The sequence below is a fragment of the Brassica napus genome, chromosome C2, assembly GCF_020379485.1.
Source record: "Brassica napus cultivar Da-Ae chromosome C2, Da-Ae, whole genome shotgun sequence".
In the NCBI taxonomy this organism is placed as follows: Eukaryota; Viridiplantae; Streptophyta; class Magnoliopsida; order Brassicales; family Brassicaceae; genus Brassica; species Brassica napus.
Window position 1 is genome coordinate 17,194,225 of NC_063445.1, and position 18,903 is coordinate 17,213,127.

The following is an 18,903-nucleotide window of genomic DNA, read 5'->3' on the forward strand; positions in this document are numbered from 1 at the left end:
CTCCAAGGAGAGCTTGCTCAGTACCTTCTACAGAGGTGCCCTTCCTAAGTACAGAGCCAGATTGGATACATCTAGCAATGGGTTCTTCTTGGGAAGAACTGAAGATGATGCAGAAGAGCTGGTTGACAACATGGTGAAGAATGATGCAGTCTACAGTGCAGACCACGACAGAGGCAGTAGGGGTGATGATAAGCAGACGAGGAAAGAGATCAAAGCTTTGGAAGAAAAGATCGACCTACTCATTGCTGAAAAAGCCACCCAAGAGCAGCTGAAGTTTGTTGGTAACTCCAAGCAGGAAGATCCACCTGTTGTCCATGAGGTTGAGGGTTTGGAAGGTCAGGAAGAGCTGTGTTTCATCAACAACAATGGTAGCTGGTACAAAAAAGAGCCCAACTTTCAGTACAACAACTACCAACAGAAATCCTATCCCAACAACCAACAGAGTGGTTATCCGCCTAGAAACAACCAGTAAGGCAGCTATCAGCCTTAGCAAAACCCCTCGTCTGGTTCCTCTGCTCCTCAAGAGAGCAGCACTGATACCTTGCTGAAACAAATCTTGGAGTCTCAGACTAGAAGTGAGAAGCATGTTGGTTATGAGTTGAAGAACCTTCATTCCAAGATTGATGGGAGCTACAATGAGCTCAACAACAAATTCTCACATCTCGCTTCTACAGTCAAGAATTTAGAGAATCAGTTTGCTTCCATGAACACTCACAAGAATCGCCAGCAAGGATCTTTACCTGGAAAATCTGACCAAAACCCAAAGGAGGCCAAAGCTATAACCCTTAGGAGTGGTAAGCAGTTACCTCCTACAACCCTCACCAGGGATGCTGAGAAACAAGGTGAGGGGGTTGCCATCAACATAGATGATGAAGTGGTGATTGTTGATGAGAAAATCAATGATGAAATCTTGGAGAAGATTGTGGAAGCAAAAGGTAAAGGAAAGGTTGGGGAAGAGAAGAAAACAGTGAAAGATGGTGAAGTTGTTGCTCCAGCAAGTGAGAATTCTTTTGTTCCTCCTCCCTATGAACCCAAACTACCATTCCCTGGTAGATTCAAGAGGCAGCTGCTAGAGAAGTACAATGCTCTGTTTGAGAAGCAAATGAGTGAACCTCAGGTTGCAATGCCCATCATCGATTCTTTCATGTTGATTCCTCAATACAACAAGTTCCTGAAAGATGTTGTAGCTGCAAAGAAGAAGGAGATGGAAGGCATGATGATTCTTACCCATGAATGCAATGCCATTATCCAGAGGCTTGATGTTCCATAGAAGTTAGAGGATCCAGGATGCTTCACACTACCTTGTGCTCTTGGACCTATGGTACTTGAGAAATGTCTCTGCGATTTGGGAGCTAGTGTTAGCGTGATGCCTTTGTCTGTTGCAAAGAAGCTTGGATTCACTCAGTACAAGAAGTGTAGACTCTCTCTGGTGTTAGCTGATCGTTCAGTGAAGTACCCTGTGGGCATCTTAGAGAACCTCCCTGTGAAGATTGGAAGGTATGAGATACCTACAGATTTTGTGGTGCTTGAGATGGGTGAGAGGCCTCAAGATCCATTGATTCTCGGAAGGCCATTCTTAGCTACAGCAGGAGCTATTGTTAATGTGAAGGAAGACACGATTGATCTTCATTTGGGTAAAGAGAACATCCTCCACTTTGACATCAAGGGGGAAATGAGAAAACCAACTATGTTCGGGCAAGCCTTCTACAATGAAGAGTTACCACCTGAGGACGACGAGGAGGGAGCATCTCCCTCTACTCATTCACCATAAAAGGCAACCCACTACTTTTCCTTGTATATACCAGTTCATATTTTGCATTTTAGTTATCTTTTGGGTATCTCTCTCTCACTCACACAAAGACTGTGTGATTTAAGTGTGGGGGAGGTACCAAGTATTTGATCATGTTTGCTTTGATGATTTTGAGTCTCATGCATTGCATTATACATATATATTTGCAACAAAAAAAAAAATCATTTAGTTTGCATCATTTGCATTTCTAGGAGAGTTTAGAGCATATAGGTTGCATTTACTTGCATTGGGAGCAATGATTTGAAATGCCTTGTAAAGAACATTACTTTGCACCTGAGTAGCTTATGCACCTCTCAAAAAGACTTGTATGCTTCGAGCCTTGAAAACCCTTCCTGAAACTTGTTGATTGCTGGAACTCAGTCTTTGAAGCCAACTACAACCTTATTTGAAATGAACAAACTTAATGCATCTTGCTCATGGTCCCTTGTGTACTGAATCATGGATATACACACTTGAGTTGTCACATCCTTTATGCCAATCTTTTTGACAACCTCTAGTGGTAGACCTCTCCCCAAAATCTCTTCCTCCTTTTAAGCCTTCATTGATTGATGAGTGGGGTTTTTTTTGGAAAGTCTTACATGCACATAATGTTGAGAGTATCGGGAACGACAATACTTGATCTTCATTCTTGCTAGATTATGCACGTTATTGTCTAGCCATAGGATGGGGGGTGAGTGTTGTAAAGTTTGATTTGGGAGTATGAGAAAGTTGAAGGAAAAGAGTGAACTCTTGTGCTTAATTGACTAGTCTTTATGGGAAAAGTAGAGAAACTTCTAGCTCAATTTGTGAAAAGTCTTGGCCCCCAAACATAAAAAAAAAAAAAAGAATAAAGAAAAGGGGGCTAGCAAAATTAGTATGAGCTAAGAAGTGTTCAAAAAGTGTAAGAAATCCCTTGTAAAAAAGAAGAAGAAGAGAGTTTTATGTTGGGAAATGCTTTTGGAGTCTTTGGGTGAGAGATGTGAGTTGGGTTTGGAATGAGGAAATGAATGTGTATCATATATGTTTGGGAAAAAGGGTAGAATAATGAAGATTGAGCATTGTATACATGAGTTGATCCCTTTCTTAGATATATTATGTGCAATGTCAAGGCTACTTGTCTTGAGAGTATACCACCTTAAATATCATATATCTTGAACCCCTTGACTTACTTGATTAAAAAGCCTCACCTTACCCAAATGATTTGGACCAATTGACCATTTTCAAGAATTCACTTGATGCTATGCTCAATGAACTTGAGAGTTGGCTGATTTGCTTGTGTGAATGCATGATGATGAGTGTAGGGATGAAAAGAGTTGAGATAGGCCTAGAGAAGCTAGAGTGAAATAAGAGAGTGTGCTCAGGTTGGATTAGATGTTGAATTGAGTGCTAGTTGTGTTTCTTTTGGCTATGAGCTCCCCACCTTAAAACCTCTCTCCCTATGAGTTCTACAAAGTTCACTTGTAGACAAGTAAAAGAACAAGTTTGGGGGAGTTGATATCCTGCATATTTCCATTGTCTTATTCATTCACCCAAGTACCACATGGAGTTCTTGGAGGCATTTGGGTGCATTTGGAGCTCAAAAAAAGTGTTTAAAGCGATCAACGGACGAGCAGCGCACCAGAGCGACCTCACCGGAGTGACGCCGTGAAGTCGCTGTGACACACATCCTGGAGCGACCTGGCTAGAGCGACACCCTAAGGCCGCTCGCGTCTATGGTTTCTGAGCAAGCCGGGAGCGACGTCTTCAGAGCGACACAGCCAGGTCGCTCGCGAGGAGACGACCCGGGAGTGACGTCTTCGGAGCGACACAGCCAGGTCGCTCGCGAAGAAACGACCCGGGAGCGACCTCTCGCAGCGACGTGCCGAGGTCGCTCCGCGTCGTCTATTTGGTCGAATTTATGATTTATCAAGGGCTTTTTGGTCATTTTATTATGCACGTTTTACACTTTCTAAACCTATGTTTTAAGGACCTTTTGTAGCCACCGAGGCAGAGATCTCTTTTGGGGAAGAAAAACTAGTAAAACTTCTTTTGATTCGGATTTCATTGCTTTCATCTTGTGTTCTTGTTGGTTTCCTATCTATTCCTCTACATGATTAATCTGAAATCCAATATGGGTTTAAGAGGAATCATGGAGATTAGTGAGTAATCACTTTTTGAATTCATGGGCTAGGGAGATCAAGGGTGATTAGGTTAGTTCTAGGATGTTTAGTGTAGATCATTCTTGTTCCTTGCTAGTATAGTATTCATAATGCATCTTCTGAGTTGGCCACTCAAAAGTTGATCAATAGGCATTTCCCACCCAAAAGGTGTTTGATGAAATGCCTGAGACAACTCTCCTAGGCTTTTAGTATACTTTGCCAAAGACATTTGTTGTTAAAGGTGCTAAGATAGCTAATAGACTTGTTAGTAATGATTGCTTTCACATTATTCAACCAAAGACATTTGATGTTTGAGATATGTTAGCAAATGAGCATTCATCTAGACATAGACCTTGCTTAGAATTGTGTCTAGGTTTAAGGTTGATAGTTTGATTGATCATTTGTCATCCTTAGTTCGATACTTGATCACCCAAAGTCTAATCCTTATGCCCATGAGTTTTCTTTTCCCTTAGTCAAGAAAGTATCATTCTGTAATTGCTTTCTAGTATTAGTAGTAGTTTAAAACTCATCTAAATCATTGGTTGCACTTAGATTAAGTGAGTACTTGCATTCTCTGTGCTTTGATATCCCTCAGAACTGGTTCGACAATCATTTATACTACAACATTTGTTTTAGGAGCCTTGAAAACTCCTAACATCAAGATGGCGGATCAAGAGGCGGGATGGGAGGCAACGAGGAAGCAGAACGAGCAAATAATGGAGATGATGAAGAGGATGTACCCGAACGAGCAGTTCCCGTAGTTTCTTTCTTTATTTTTTCAAAAACTATGAATGTTTTATTTTGGTATGTACAACTTTGAATATTATCTAATATGTTTTCTATTTCAATTTTAATTTTATATTTTTGAATTTCAATTAAAAAAATAAATTTTTAATTTAAAAAAAAATTATTTTTGGGAATATTCCAAGGAAGTGTATCCCTCGGGATATTCCGACGACAACTTCCTCGGAATATTCCGAGGGCATATCTCCTCGGAATATCCCGACGGATACACTTCCTCGGAATATTCCGACGGATACACTTCCTCGGAATATTCTGACGGCAAAGGTTTCTCGGAATATTCCGACGGCCGAGGTTCGTCAGAATATTCTGATACCTCTTTTCTCTTGGAATGTTTCCGAGGACCGTTCCATCGGAAATATCCGAGGACCGTTCCATCGGAAATATCCGAGGACCGTTCCATCGGAAATATCCGAGGAGATACCGATGAACAGTCCTAGAAAATGTTTCTTCGGAATGTCCTCGGAATCTTTAATTCTCGGCATTCCCTCAGAATTTTCCGAGGAAATTCCGAGGAAATTTTACTTTCCGACGAGAAATTTCCGACGACTATTCTCGTCGGTATGTCCTCGGAATACCGTTATTCCGAGGACATACCGACGATATTTGTCGTCGGAATACCGTTGTTTTCTTGTAGTGTCAACTCTAAACCCTAAACCCTAAACATTCAAATCTAAACCCTAAAACATCAACTCTAAACCCTAAACATAAACCCTAAACCCTATGTTATTCTGAAATTCGAACTCTAAACCCTGAAACGCTAAACCTTCAAATCTAAACCCTAAAACATCAACTCTAAACCCTAAACATAAATTCTAAACCCTAAAACCCTAAATCTTCAAATCTAAATCCTAAAACATAAACTCTAGGGTTTTAGGGTTTAGGGTTTAGGATTTATGGTTTAGGATTTAGAGTTGAAGGTTTGAGGTTTAGGGTTTAGAGTTGATGTTTTAGGGTTTAGGGTTAATTTTTTAGGTTTTAGGATTTAGAGTTTACTTTTAAGGTTTAGGGTTTAGTGTTGATAGTTTAGGGTTTAGTGTTGATGGTTTAGGGTTTAGATTTGAAGCTTAGGGTTTAGGGTTTAGAGTTGATGTTTTTGGGTTTAGAGTTGAAGGTTTAGGGTTTAGGGTTTAGAGATGATGTTTCGGGGTTTAGGGTTTAGAGTTGATGTTTCAGGATTTAGGGTTCGTATTTCAAAAATAATAGGGTTTAGGATTGATGGTTTAGGGTTTAGGGTTCGTATTTCAAAAAAAAATAGGGTTTATGATTGATGGTTTAGAGTTTAGGGTTTGAATTTCGAAATAGTATAATTCGAAAAAAATTAAAAAAATTATTTTTAATTTTTTTAATTTTTATTTATTTAAATATTTATTTATTATATATATATAAAACAAGGACATAAGAGTCTTTTGCCACTTAATGAAGAATATATTTTTGAAAATGTCTCTTTAGTGATGGTAAAAATTAAAAGTGGTAGCATGAAATTGGTAAATTTGTAATTTCTCCAATTTAATACAATATTAATTCATAAGTATATTTTGAATTTATCTACAAATTTAATTAATTATTTAAAATATATAAATCAAAATCATTTTAACGATTTTTTATTATAAAGGATAAATATAATTATAATTTAAAAATAAATAAAAAAATATTGCAAATCAATTATAATTTTAAATTAATAAATAGAAGTCAATTTTATATTGTTTTCAATAATGAATATCTAAGAATTTAAAATTTTCTAATGGCACAAATCATAAAATACCTTAGAAATATTAGTTCTATAAATTATTTTTATTTTAATAAGATAGATGCTTACAAGAATGTCTAGACTTTGGATATAGATGGTAAAAACAGTTAACTAGATGCATAAACTATTATTGGAGTATTAAATTTAATTTAAATAGTAAATTTATAAAACAAACAGTAATATATTGAAAATATGTGTCTATTGAATTTATATGTTCCTTGTAAAATTAAGTACTAAATATATACTTTAACTACCATCTCTGTGATCTTGGAAAATTTTGGTTTATCTATATGACTTCTTTGTTCCCGTGGCAAGGAAAACTGGATCATAATATGGGATACAAAGTAACTTAGACATATGTTTGTTATTCGAAATCTGAGGGTGGTCTAGGACTTTGAAATTTATCATCTTGGAATATTATATTCAGCCTCAAATTGATGTGTTCTTTATTTTTTTGTTCAGGCTCTTTATAAGTGACTTCGGTTACCCGTATGTACTTGTTCAAAAAATCCTTTTGGACTCTCAATCAAGACAACTACGGTATTTCATGGAAGTTTCACCGTTTGTTAAACCTAACAGCTAACACCGTTTGTTAAACCTAAGGCCATTAAACTTTATCCTTTTTGTATTTAAATTGGTCGAGGTGACAAGATCTTCTTTTGGTGAGATCCATGGACTCCTTTTGGCCAGCTAATCTATTATCTAGGAATACCTGCTCCATCTAAGATGGGCATTCCTTTAAACTATTTGGTTTCTGATTGCATCTCTCAAACGGGATAGACTTTTGAATCCGCTAAATCAGATCGTCAGCTAATTAAATCTCCTCTCCATCTCCACGATGCATGTCTCCTCTGAAGGTGAAAAAACAGTATGTGGGAGATAATATGTCTATTCTCTTTATCTCAAAAGAATTTTGGAATCAAACAGCAGTCTAAGCCAACAGTCCAATGGGCATTATTGGTTTGAAACCCTGTAATAGTTCATAAACATGCAACTGTTGTATGGCGGTTTATTCGTAGCAAAAATCATACATTGTATCGTCTGAGTAGTTAGGGGTTGGATGTGGCACAACATGTCTCTTATGTCGTGTTCACCAGAAATAATCTGTTTTAGGTAAATTTTCTCATCTATATTTTGGAACCGGGCAATGGCAAAGTTACTTTTGCAAATGTTCCATCAGACTAGGACCATGTATTACTGTGGCTTCCAACAACTTCTACCTCTCCAATCATCTCTTGTGTTCTCATCCAGCTTTGGCAAGCAACTATTTATGGTTTATGGAGGGAGCGTAATCAACATTTTCACCCAAGGAGTCTCAAATGATGAGACTGCAATCCTTTTTCAAACTTTTACATACGAGGGTTGTACTCTTTTCTTTCATTGTTGTTCATAGTTTTATGATCCAAATAAAACACATTGATTGATGATTATCATGGTGATAAATCACTTTAATGCATGTCCTCTTATCTCTCTCCATGAAGGTGTTTATCCAGCAAAATTTCAGCAATCGTCCAGAAGATCTAGAGTCGATTTCATTATGTTGATCATTTCTTCATATTGTTTACGTGATTCATGTTTGAATCATTTCATTTATTCCAAACCCATATCAATTTTGACTCAAAGTATATCCAAATGAGAGTCCATTCTCATGTTTTGACACGTAAACCAATAATTCTTGATATGAAAATGGTTTACGGAGTGGTGGATATGTAGATAGATCTCAACAACGATATGGTAAGTTATTATAGACTTCAAAGTCGAAGATGCTTAATCTTGTTCATCATGAGGATAAATTTTCACCTACAAAGATGGATAGGACCACAGCCAGAATTGTCATGTAACCAGGGGCGGATCTAGAAGAGGCATTAGTCGGGGGCATCAAGCTAAGGTTTGAGTTAGTAGGGGGCACCTTTATAGAAATTGAGCTTGCTGTAATACAATTGCTTAAAGAAAATCAAGATTTAGTAGGGGGTACGTGACCCCGTTAGTCGTAACTCATGTAACTTGATTTCTAGGTTTTGGGTATCTCAACATATTACATGATCCAACGACATTATCAGGATATTTATATACATAATTACGGGGAAGAAAAAGGACAACAAAACTTCTAATCGAAAACAATGTCAAGGTTAAATCCAAAGAGGACAAAGTCAAAGCAAAATCCTGATATAAGGGACTCTTTATCTCTTGATGAGAATGCAGAACTTCAACAATCTGAAGCATTGGATTTTATCATATTGTGTGTATCTATAAAGCTTAGCCAAGAGTTGATATAACAAAGTACATAAATTGCATCAAAAGGTCAAATACGGAAACAGAAAGTAAAAGATTTAGTTTTCTGCTAGCGAATAAAGTGATGCATCACAAATTGACACTTCATCACTTATTTCAAGATTTTATAAATTCTTTAAATATTTTCATCTTTTATTATTTATACCAAATTATCAAACCATTTAATAATCTATAAACTTATTTTTTTAATCATCTTCTAATCACAGCTCTTTTTAAGATGACAAATCATTATCTTCAAATAAATTATATTATTTAATATTTAAATCTAAAATTTTCATATAAATATGTTTAAATGAATATGAAATATATTTGTTATCTTCGATCATTTAGATATTTTAAATTTACATAAAAAAGAAAAGTCATTTTTAATTTTCTTATCTACAAACGAAAATCTCGATTTATAATATTTCACTAAAATATACTTCCTCCATTCCACTAAAATTGTAATTTTAGAGTTTTCACACAATTTAAGAATAAATTTATAATATCAACAATAACCCTAATTTAATAAATCATTTGTAAAAAAATATTATATGTCGTATTTATTTTAATTAATATAGGAAAATAGGTAAAGAAGCTATAAAGTTACATTGAAAACATAAAACTTCTATCTTTGTGAAACAAATAAAAATCTCAAACTATAATTTTTTATGGAATGGAGGGAGTACTAATTTGATTATACTAATATACTACACATATATATAAATATATTTTTCTATATTATGATGGTTCATCATATATGTGAATATTTCATAGTTCATTATTTAGATTTTAAATTTAAATACACATATAAATATCTTTAAAATATATGAAAGATGTCATTTATCATTTTTAATAAATTAATAAAGAAACTAAAATTAGAGCTTAACTATAATAATATTTCTGAGACATTAAAATTTATATTTAAAAGAATGAGTCTGTGAATAAATGTCAATAAAACAAGATTTCCTAATTAATTATTAAAAAAAAACAAAATTATGATAAATTTGTTAAGTAAATCATAAATTAATCATATATATAATTAAACCAATGTACGGAAATCTTATTCAAAATAAAACAGTCACCAGTTATACTTTAAAAACTAAAAATTATATTTGTTTGAAAATCTTAATAATTTTGTATGATATGGTTTGTTTGATAAAATTGTTGATAGGTATGTATATTTTAAAATAATAACTATCAATATTAGATAGCTATGCTATCTAGCTATTTTTGAAAACAAATTTTACATCGATTTACTTTTCAAATTATCGAAGTCAATAAATTTAAAAGAAAATGTATATACAAAAAATAAAGCACCTATGTATCCAAAACAAATCTATAAGAGGGAAATAATCAAAGTAATTTTGTTTTATTTACTTTTGTAATAAAAATTTAACAAACATTATAATGAAAAATAATTACATTAATTAAAGATTTTTATAAAATAGAAAATCACGTTATTTTTAACTAGTACAATTAAAACTATTTTAAATGAAAGCAAACTAAATAATTTTAAACGTATATAAAAATTAAGATTTTTTTATAATTTTTTTTTCACTTACTCATCATCCTCATCCTCCCCGTAGGGTAGATTTAACCCTATTTTCAATATATGTCACATATCTTTGCTTATGTAATAATTGCTATCCGAAAGATTTCTATATTGATTATATATACTTGTATTCTATTATTTTATTTTATTTTGATCAAACTTGTATTCTATTATTAACTAGTGAAAGTCTGAAAGAAACTAAAGCCGGATAGGAACAAGAACCAGGAGCCAGACAATCCTGAAATCATTAACCAAACTTAGATAAACATAAAGTAAGACACCTTCATTAAGCATCACATTAGAAACAGAAGCCAAATCGATTCCGCCATTGCAGTTCAGCGTAGAGGAGCCACATCCTCATAGAACTCTAAAGAAGCCGGAAGCTAGGATCAAGACCGAGGAAATGACTTCAAAAGAGGACCAACCAATACTGTTCCAACCAAAGCTTGAGCGATATCAAAGAAGAGCAAACCCATGGGATCACAGGGAACCCCTTAACCAAACCAGAACCATTCCAAAGGAGGAATAATGCGCCGCACGGAACCTCTTCAATCATTGAAGGAAAACCATCGAATACACAGATGGAGCGACAGGAAGTTGGTGACACAAACCACGATGTCAAGAGTAAGACTCCAAAGCTGACGGAGAAGGAATAAAACAAAAGAAGCAAATACACCAATGATACATGACAAAGACCACGGGGTCAAGACTTGAACCAATACCCGTCACTAACTTAGAACCACAAAGATGCTTGCAACATAGAATTAGAGGCATGAAACTGAAGGCCACATAGACCCAAGAAACCATAAATATAACGAACCAAGTAGCAAACTCCGCTCATCTTGGCTCAAGGGATGAGATTTATACTGATAGAACCTTCGACTAACCGAACAGGAAGGGTAAGAGATTGATTGATGAAATCGCTGATCCACAGAGACATACCTGTGAAACGCTTCAACAAATCCGACGGAAGAATTAACATACCACGTCAGAGCCAGCTTAGTACTATACTGCACACCAGAAAAAGATCCGGATCTGCTCAGACAACAAGCACACCACCAGGACTACGACGGAACTAAACTACCTCTCGATACCATCCAAAAAACAACAAAAGCTTCATATCGACCAAATGAACCTACTACAAGACCTATAAGCACTCTTATGACACCTACGAGACTCCTGGAAGCCGGAGAGGGGAAATCAGAAATCTCTTCTTTTTTTTCTCTGGCGGCTGATAGAGTTCTTTCTCTCTCTACTGTTCTGTGTGAGAGTTTATGTTAATGAGTTATTTTTTCCTTTTTTTTGTTATTGGATATATATATATATATATATATATATATATATATTTCTTTGTAAATAAAATTCTCTGATTAATCCAGTATATTTGATATTTCAAAAAAGGAAAAAAAAACAAGGCTGTGTATATATATACCCTAATACTCTACCACTAACCACTAATTAATTTATCCGTCAGTTTTTTCTTTACATAGAGAGCTAGATAGAAGAAAAATCTGCTATATTATCGATGATGGAAAACGAGAACTGGATCTATGGAAAAGTTTGGGATCAAGAAGGAAACCCAAAGAACTCAATACGTGATGAAGAAGTAACGTCAGGAAAACTGAGTGCAGACTTTGTATTGAGTCAGGAAGACGATGATTATAGACGGCGTCGTAGCATCTATCTGAAGAGCTACAGTTTGAAGAAGGCCAAATCCAATGCAGACATACGTCGCGACATATCATCTGCTAGTAAGTTTCTGTATCGGTTGAAGAAACTCGTCAGCTCTGGACATCATCGTCGAATGTGATAAGTACAGTACAAAGACTTGCGGTCGTACTTTGGTTATGGCTAGGGTTTATGCATGTGTATTATACAGATGAAGTGTTTCCCTTACTTCTGATTTACATATGTTTTGTTAGTTTAATAGTTTGCTTGAATAAACTATACTTTTACCAAATTTGTGGTTTCATCTCATCAGAATAATATCGAGATTAAGCATCTATTTTTTTTATTAATTACTTGTAGATAAGGATAAAGTTTACAATGATGTACATACAAGATAAATACATAATCTACAGAAAACAATGCTTTATTTATTGAAAAGTTTTAATGTGCTTCTTAATCAGATCCATCTGATTGCGATTTTCCGTTTTAGCTATCAACCACTACATGAAACTCCAAGATTCTGCAGAAGGCTTTTATATTTCGTACATCATCTTCGATGTATTTTCTTATTTTTATTTATAAAACTATGTGTTTTTCTTTACCATGTGCAGAAATAATAAAAAATAAAAATAAAAATAAAATTTTATTAGTTTTAGCTTTTATTTTCTACTTACAATATTTAATTTTAAATTTGAAATCAATTATATCTAAAAATTACTATAAAATAAATAATTTTTATATTAATATTTATATTTAATAATATATATGTATATATTTAAAATAATAATCTTTGAAATATTTTTATTTATTTCTTTTGGTTAAAATATATCTAATAAAATTCTATAAAATTAAGAGAAAAATTCGTTATATATAATTATCAAAACGTAAAACTAAATAATATTTCTAAAATTTGTAGATATTAAAAGGAAACTAGTGCATTGAGATTAGAAAAAGAAATTTTAAACATAAAAATTTGAAGAATTGTGTTAATAAGATAAATTATATTATTGTAAACAGTACAATTAAATAATATTTCAAAAAAATAAAATAATGTTATATTTATATTTCTACTATTATATTATTTGTTGTTATATTAATGATGATCTATGAGTTATTACCATATTATAAAAAAATTTAACAAAAATATAAATCAACATTAAATGTGAATGTTCATGTCACAATTAGATTCAAGTCATGTCATCATTGTTAATAAGATATGTTATCGTTTTTTTTTTCAAAGTCATCATTGTTAATACTAGGGATGGCGATTGGTACTTTAGCCCGCGGGCCTGGCCCGTAAAGTCTCACTGCGGGGCGGGTTTGGGCTTACATATCTTAGGCCCGAGATATTGTGGGTCTTGCGGGTTGGTCAATTTCGGGTATGGGCCAATGCGGGGTGGGTCGACGCGGGTTTGCGGGACATTCGAGACCCGCATGTCTTCTTTACCAGAGACGTTTGGCGTTCTTCTCACCGACGAAAAAGGTGAGAAATGGCAACTATGGAGGCAATTCTGGACATTCTCTTCCATCTGTTGACTAAGGTCACCACCGAACCTTATCTTCTTTATCGGTAGCTTCTCTTCATCTTTGGTCTACAACCGTACTTTTTTTCGTAGAGAGCACCACCATAGCTTCTCTTCTTCCTCGATCTACTACCATAACTTCTTTTCTTCCTCGTTCTTCTTCCTCCATCTACCACTGTAGTTTCACCTCTTCCTCGATCTACCACCATCTACCATCTACACATGTATATGATTTCTTCCTCTTAGTAGACACGAGTTAAAGTTAAATATTTGCATGTTATTTATATCACTACCCGCGGGCCTGACCGCAAAGTCCTATGTAGCAAGCGGGGCGGGTTTGGGTAGAGGTTTGGGAACCGCGGGTTACGGCGGGCTGACCCGCAAAGATACGCCAGAGATAGAGACCGCAGCGGGGCGGGCCACGGCGGGGCGGGTTGTCCCAATTGCCATTCCTACGTCCCATCCCGTCCCGTACCGCAGCGGGTTCGTCTTCGAGCGGGTCACGGCGGGTCAGGCCCGCGCGGGCTGCAGTCCTCAAAATGGCTGACCAAACCTGTACCGTAAAATATGTAGGCCTTTGCGGATCGGCCTGCGGGACATATAGTTACAAACGGACATATGGCTCCTGAACGCTTCAAGACATGATTCAGGACGCTTTATCAGTTTCATGACGCATCAGTAAGTGAGTTTAGTCGAGGATTGAACTGGATAAGACAATACACTTGTTAGTTGAAGATTTTAATTGGATCAAAACACTAGTTTATTTACTTTTGTTAGACTCTAAACATTTTAAAAATAAATAATACTTTAGTTTTTGAATCCAAATATTATAACTCATAAGTTCATAACAAATGCTTTAGTTTTCTGAATCCAAAATTAAATAAAACCAATACCAAATCAAAGATGATAATCCCTAAAATAAATAAAAAGAAAACACCAATCACACTTCTTGTTCTTCATCTTTATCACCAACAAGCGACAAAAAGATGGAGATTTATCTTCTTCACCATCAACTTCATCTTCTACGAATAAGAATAGTAGAAGTCAGTTAAAGATATATTGAAACCTAAAACTTCAAAATGTATGATAATGTGAACAAATACATATAGGCAAAACTATGAAGAACCCATTGCGGGAACTATATCTTCTTCTTCGGTGGAAAGTGAGTTTTCAAATTTCTTATGATGACTCGAAGACTCGAAGAAGCTTCACTGGTGCAGATCGAAGGCGCTTGGGAGACCGGAAGCATCATCGACCCTGAAACCACCGTCACCGGAGCTACATAACGTCGAATCACCTTCTCTCTCTCTCTCTCTCTCTCTCTCTCTCTCTGTTTTAGGTGAAAGAAGAAATGGAGACTTAGGGTTGCGGGTCTTCAAAATGCCGCAGGTTAAACTGTAGCCCATCCCGCTTTCGTTCCGTCCCGCTTTCGACCCGTCCTGCTTTGAACCTGTCCTGCTTTTGACCCATCCCGCTTTGAACCCATCCCGCGAGGCCCGCAATTTTGCGGGCTTACCAAATGGAGGCCCAATCCCGTCCCGCAGCAAGCTTTTACGGACCAGGCCCGCGGTCCAGCTCCTTGATTGACATCCCTGGCGACCGGTGACAATTCTGGAAATATGAGGATCGAATAGAAAATGAAAGTAAAAAATAAAATAACAAGAATAAAAAAGAATGATTGTTATTTCTCATATTTAACCAAGGAATAATTTTGTTTTTTATTTTTTTACAAAAAAAAAAAGTGAGAGCAAATGAGAAAAAAAAAATATTCCTTGTGAATGATAATTTTTTTTAAGAATATTAGAAAATGCATTATTCTCCATCATTCCTTGGTCACCATTCATACCCTTAAGTCTCAAGTTTTTGGATGGTTACTATCAAAATCGATCTTAGTCCCTTTTTATAAGAAAATATTGTTTAAACCCCTGGGTAAACCCTAAGCCCTTGGGTAAACTCTAAACCCTTGGGTAAACCCTAAACCTTTGGATAAATCTTAAACTCTAAATAAAAATACTAAACACTAAAACCTTGAATCCTAAATCCTAAACCCTAAACCCTTGAGTGTTTTAGTGTTTAGTGATTTTGATTTAGAGTTTAGGATTTATACAAGGGTTTAGGGTTTAGGATTTAGGATTTAGAGTTTAGGGATTAAGATTTAGGGTTTAGTGTTTTGCTTACGACGTTAAAAATATATATTTTTGTAATTACTACTATTTTTTATTTTTTTATTTTTATCTTTTAATTTTAAAAACATAATATAATTTGACAATATTTTGTTTCATTTTTAAAAGATATCGAATATGAAATAACACAATCCTATTAGTTGGTAAACCTAGAGGTTCACCTTAAGGGGTGAACTCAAAAATAATTCTTTTTTTTCCTAGGTGAAAAGACTTGGATTACTGGATGTGTATCAGAAGATTGACCATCCACGAAATAAAAATAATTTTTTATATACTAAGTGTTTTGCCCACACATACAAGCATAAACATTTTATAATTATTTATTAATGCATGTATTACTACTTAAAAGAGTATATTGATATATTATTGTTTATGTTTTCATTTGAAAATTTATTATATTATATTATATTAGAAAGAAAAATTAGAAAAAATTATACATACATAAAAGATAATAAAATAAATAAATAAATCTTACAATTCACTCAATATTCAATTATATAAAATTAAGAATTTTACTTGATTAATATATAGTTATGTGTTTTCTTGTTTTCATTTTTAATTTTTTTATTAAAAGATATTTTTCGGATAATAACACAATATATATAATAATTATCTTTTTATTTAAAATAAATATTTTTATATTTTGGATAATTTTTATTATTAATAATTTTAATCACTTTTCTAATCAAATAAATTCTAAACTTGTTTATTCTAAATTCGTTTTTATTTTTAGCTAATTTATATATCTTATTCATTAAGGGTATAAACGATATTAACCGGTCCAACTTTTTAACGTGAAAGCTGTAATATGAAAAATCACTTCGGAAATAATAGTTTAGATTCTAAATTCATTTATTTTAAATTTATTTTTATTTTAACTAATTTATATATCTTATTGATTAAAGGTATAAACTATATTAACCGGTCTGATTTTTAAGGTGAAAGCTCGAATGCGAAAAATAAAATCGAATATAACTGTATAGATAAATAGATATAAATACGCATTTTATCATTTAATACTCCAACGGTATAAATGTTACGCGAAGTGGGGGTGGGGAGGTCCTAAAGAGCATATGGATCGCAAAGCTTTATAAACGGGTTATGAGAAGATGATGTTGAGCAATCATCCATCGAACACACCATCATTACAACCAAATTTAGTATCAGAAAAACAAACGACGATAAGTAACTATTGAAGCAACTAAATTTGTAATTCCAAACTTTAGTCTTAATATTTAAATAGTCTTTTGCTCACACAAGGCGTCTGCATAGAGTGACACCATCTCCAACGGAGATCTGAGAGATTTCCACTCGAGGATCGAAAGCCAATTTCTTATTAAATTCTATAAGAGCCGCTCTTGATTCCCTCATAAACTCAGGAACGCTCTCTTCTTCCTCAACCACAAAACTAAACCACAAGGTGTTGTCAAATGCAATGATTCCTCCAACCTTCACCAATTTCAGAAATCTCTCAAGGAAGTTGACGTAGTTTGGCTTGTCAGCATCAGCAAATATGAAATCAAACTCCTGATTCTTCTTTTGTCAATGTGGGGAATTAATATGTATGATCATTAGTCAAACACTAGTTAAGCTTAAGGAGTAAATAATAGGAACACATGTTTTTCACTTACGTCGTTAACCAATTTGTCTAAGACCTCCATACCATCGCAATAGATGAAATTGATCTTGTGATCAACACCTGCTTTCTTCATAAACTCTAATCCCACTTCATAGGCTTCCTTGTCAATATCAATTGCAGTAATCTGCATCCAAATTAACCTTAATCAGGACCGTTGGTCAATCTTAAACAATTTGTTGAGCGCCTATGCAAATTTTGTTTTTCAAATGTAGTTAATCTGAAACCATTTTCTTGAAAACAGTTACATGTCCCAATTTCTATTTTTATTTAAAACATGCTTCACTTTTTATTGAGGTAAGTTTAATAAATAAATAAATATATATAGTTGCACATGCTAAAGTATGAAAGATGCCAACAATATGATTATTAGCAAGAAAAAGAAACATTACGCGACCATCTTCAGGCAAAGCAAGGGCCGTGGTGAGTAGAGAGTAACCAGTGAAAACACCGAGCTCAAGAGTGTTCTTAGCGTTTATAATCTTTAAAAGCATCGATAGAAAAATGCCCTCATCAACTGGAATCACCATTTCGATTCTGCGTTTTTCATTAAAACAAGAAAAATGAAAGTATAAATACAACTACTTAGTTATATTTTAGTATTTGTATTAAAAAAACTAAGAATAATTTTTATTCCATTTCTCACACTATTTAAAAAAAATTTAACAAACAGGTTATACAGTAAATCTATTAATTAATACAATTAGTTAATAAATACGGTAAATTAATAAAAAAAATATCGGTAACATGTTGGAACAATATACAATATGACATAACTCGATAATATAATAAGATAATAATATTTAAAATATTATTAGAAAATATATGGTCTCAATAAAATCATAAATTGATTAATATTATATTTTTTTGTCAACAATTATTATAATCATGTATAAAAATATTATATAAACATAAAAAATATTTTATAGTTTATTTTATATATAATGAATTTTGTCTCTACTTTTAGTTTTAATTTTAATATTTTACTGTTATTTTCTTGAATAAAACATATATTAAATATATTAAATAATCGAATAGAAATTAAATTTATAAAATTTAATCATTATATATAATATCATAAAATAATTTACTTTATATTTATCTAGATTGCAATTTTAATAAAATTATTAATAATCCTATAAGTTATAATTTATCTATAGTCCCAACATTATTAATTTATTGAGATTTTGTTGTATGATCCTATTGATTAAAAAGACGTACAAGTTCCCAAATTTCTCTTCTGTTACTTTCCGAAGCTCCTTGAGCAGCTCATGCTCTCTTGGATAAGCTGACGTCTCCAAGATGTACTGTGTCAATCGAACAAAACCACAACCACATATATCAAAGATCTTCTTTTATCCAGACAACCAAACTTTGCTGATCAACAAAACTGTTATGAAATTTTTTTGAAAGAAATTATAGGATTAAAAAAACCTGTCTCAGAGCTTCGCTCTTGAGGATCCCTTTCGGAGGTATTTCATCCGACATCTCAGTCTCGTGACTGCGAGGAGTCTCGTGACTGCGAGGAGTCTTCTTAGAGGTGTCTTTGTAATAAAGAGAAATGTTACGCTTTGGTCATTGGCTGGTGT

General features: G+C 33.8%; 1 protein-coding gene across 2 annotated transcripts; it reads right to left on the reverse strand.

The window, feature by feature from the left end:
- Positions 1–16,668: 16,668 nt before the first annotated feature.
- On the reverse strand, positions 16,669–18,903 carry LOC106381122 (putative caffeoyl-CoA O-methyltransferase At1g67980). Of its 2 annotated transcripts, none has more exons than XM_013820994.3 (5): positions 18,749–18,903; positions 18,536–18,621; positions 17,707–17,851; positions 17,310–17,441; positions 16,669–17,211 (listed from the first exon to the last, which is right to left on the reverse strand). In XM_013820994.3, the coding sequence occupies exons 1-5, from the start codon at positions 18,800–18,802 to the stop codon at positions 16,930–16,932; spliced, it is 699 nt and encodes a 232-aa protein (XP_013676448.1). In that variant the 5' UTR covers positions 18,803–18,903; the 3' UTR covers positions 16,669–16,929. The 2 variants fall into 2 exon arrangements, with proteins under 2 accessions (XP_013676448.1, XP_013676447.1); XM_013820993.3 differs by having other exon boundaries at positions 16,669–17,214.

What these genes read in the sequence shown, in the direction of transcription:
- LOC106381122 (XM_013820993.3), bottom strand. Translation starts at nt 18,802, where the DNA reads ATGTCGGATGAAATACCTCCGAAAGGGATCCTCAAGAGCGAAGCTCTG. An exon ending in GAAGAGAAATTTGGGAACTT is followed by an intron (nt 17,852 to 18,535) that starts GTACGTCTTTTT and finishes TGAAAAACGCAG; the next exon opens with AATCGAAATGGTGATTCCAG. An exon ending in CTTTGCCTGAAGATGGTCGC is followed by an intron (nt 17,442 to 17,706) that starts GTAATGTTTCTT and finishes ATTTGGATGCAG; the next exon opens with ATTACTGCAATTGATATTGA.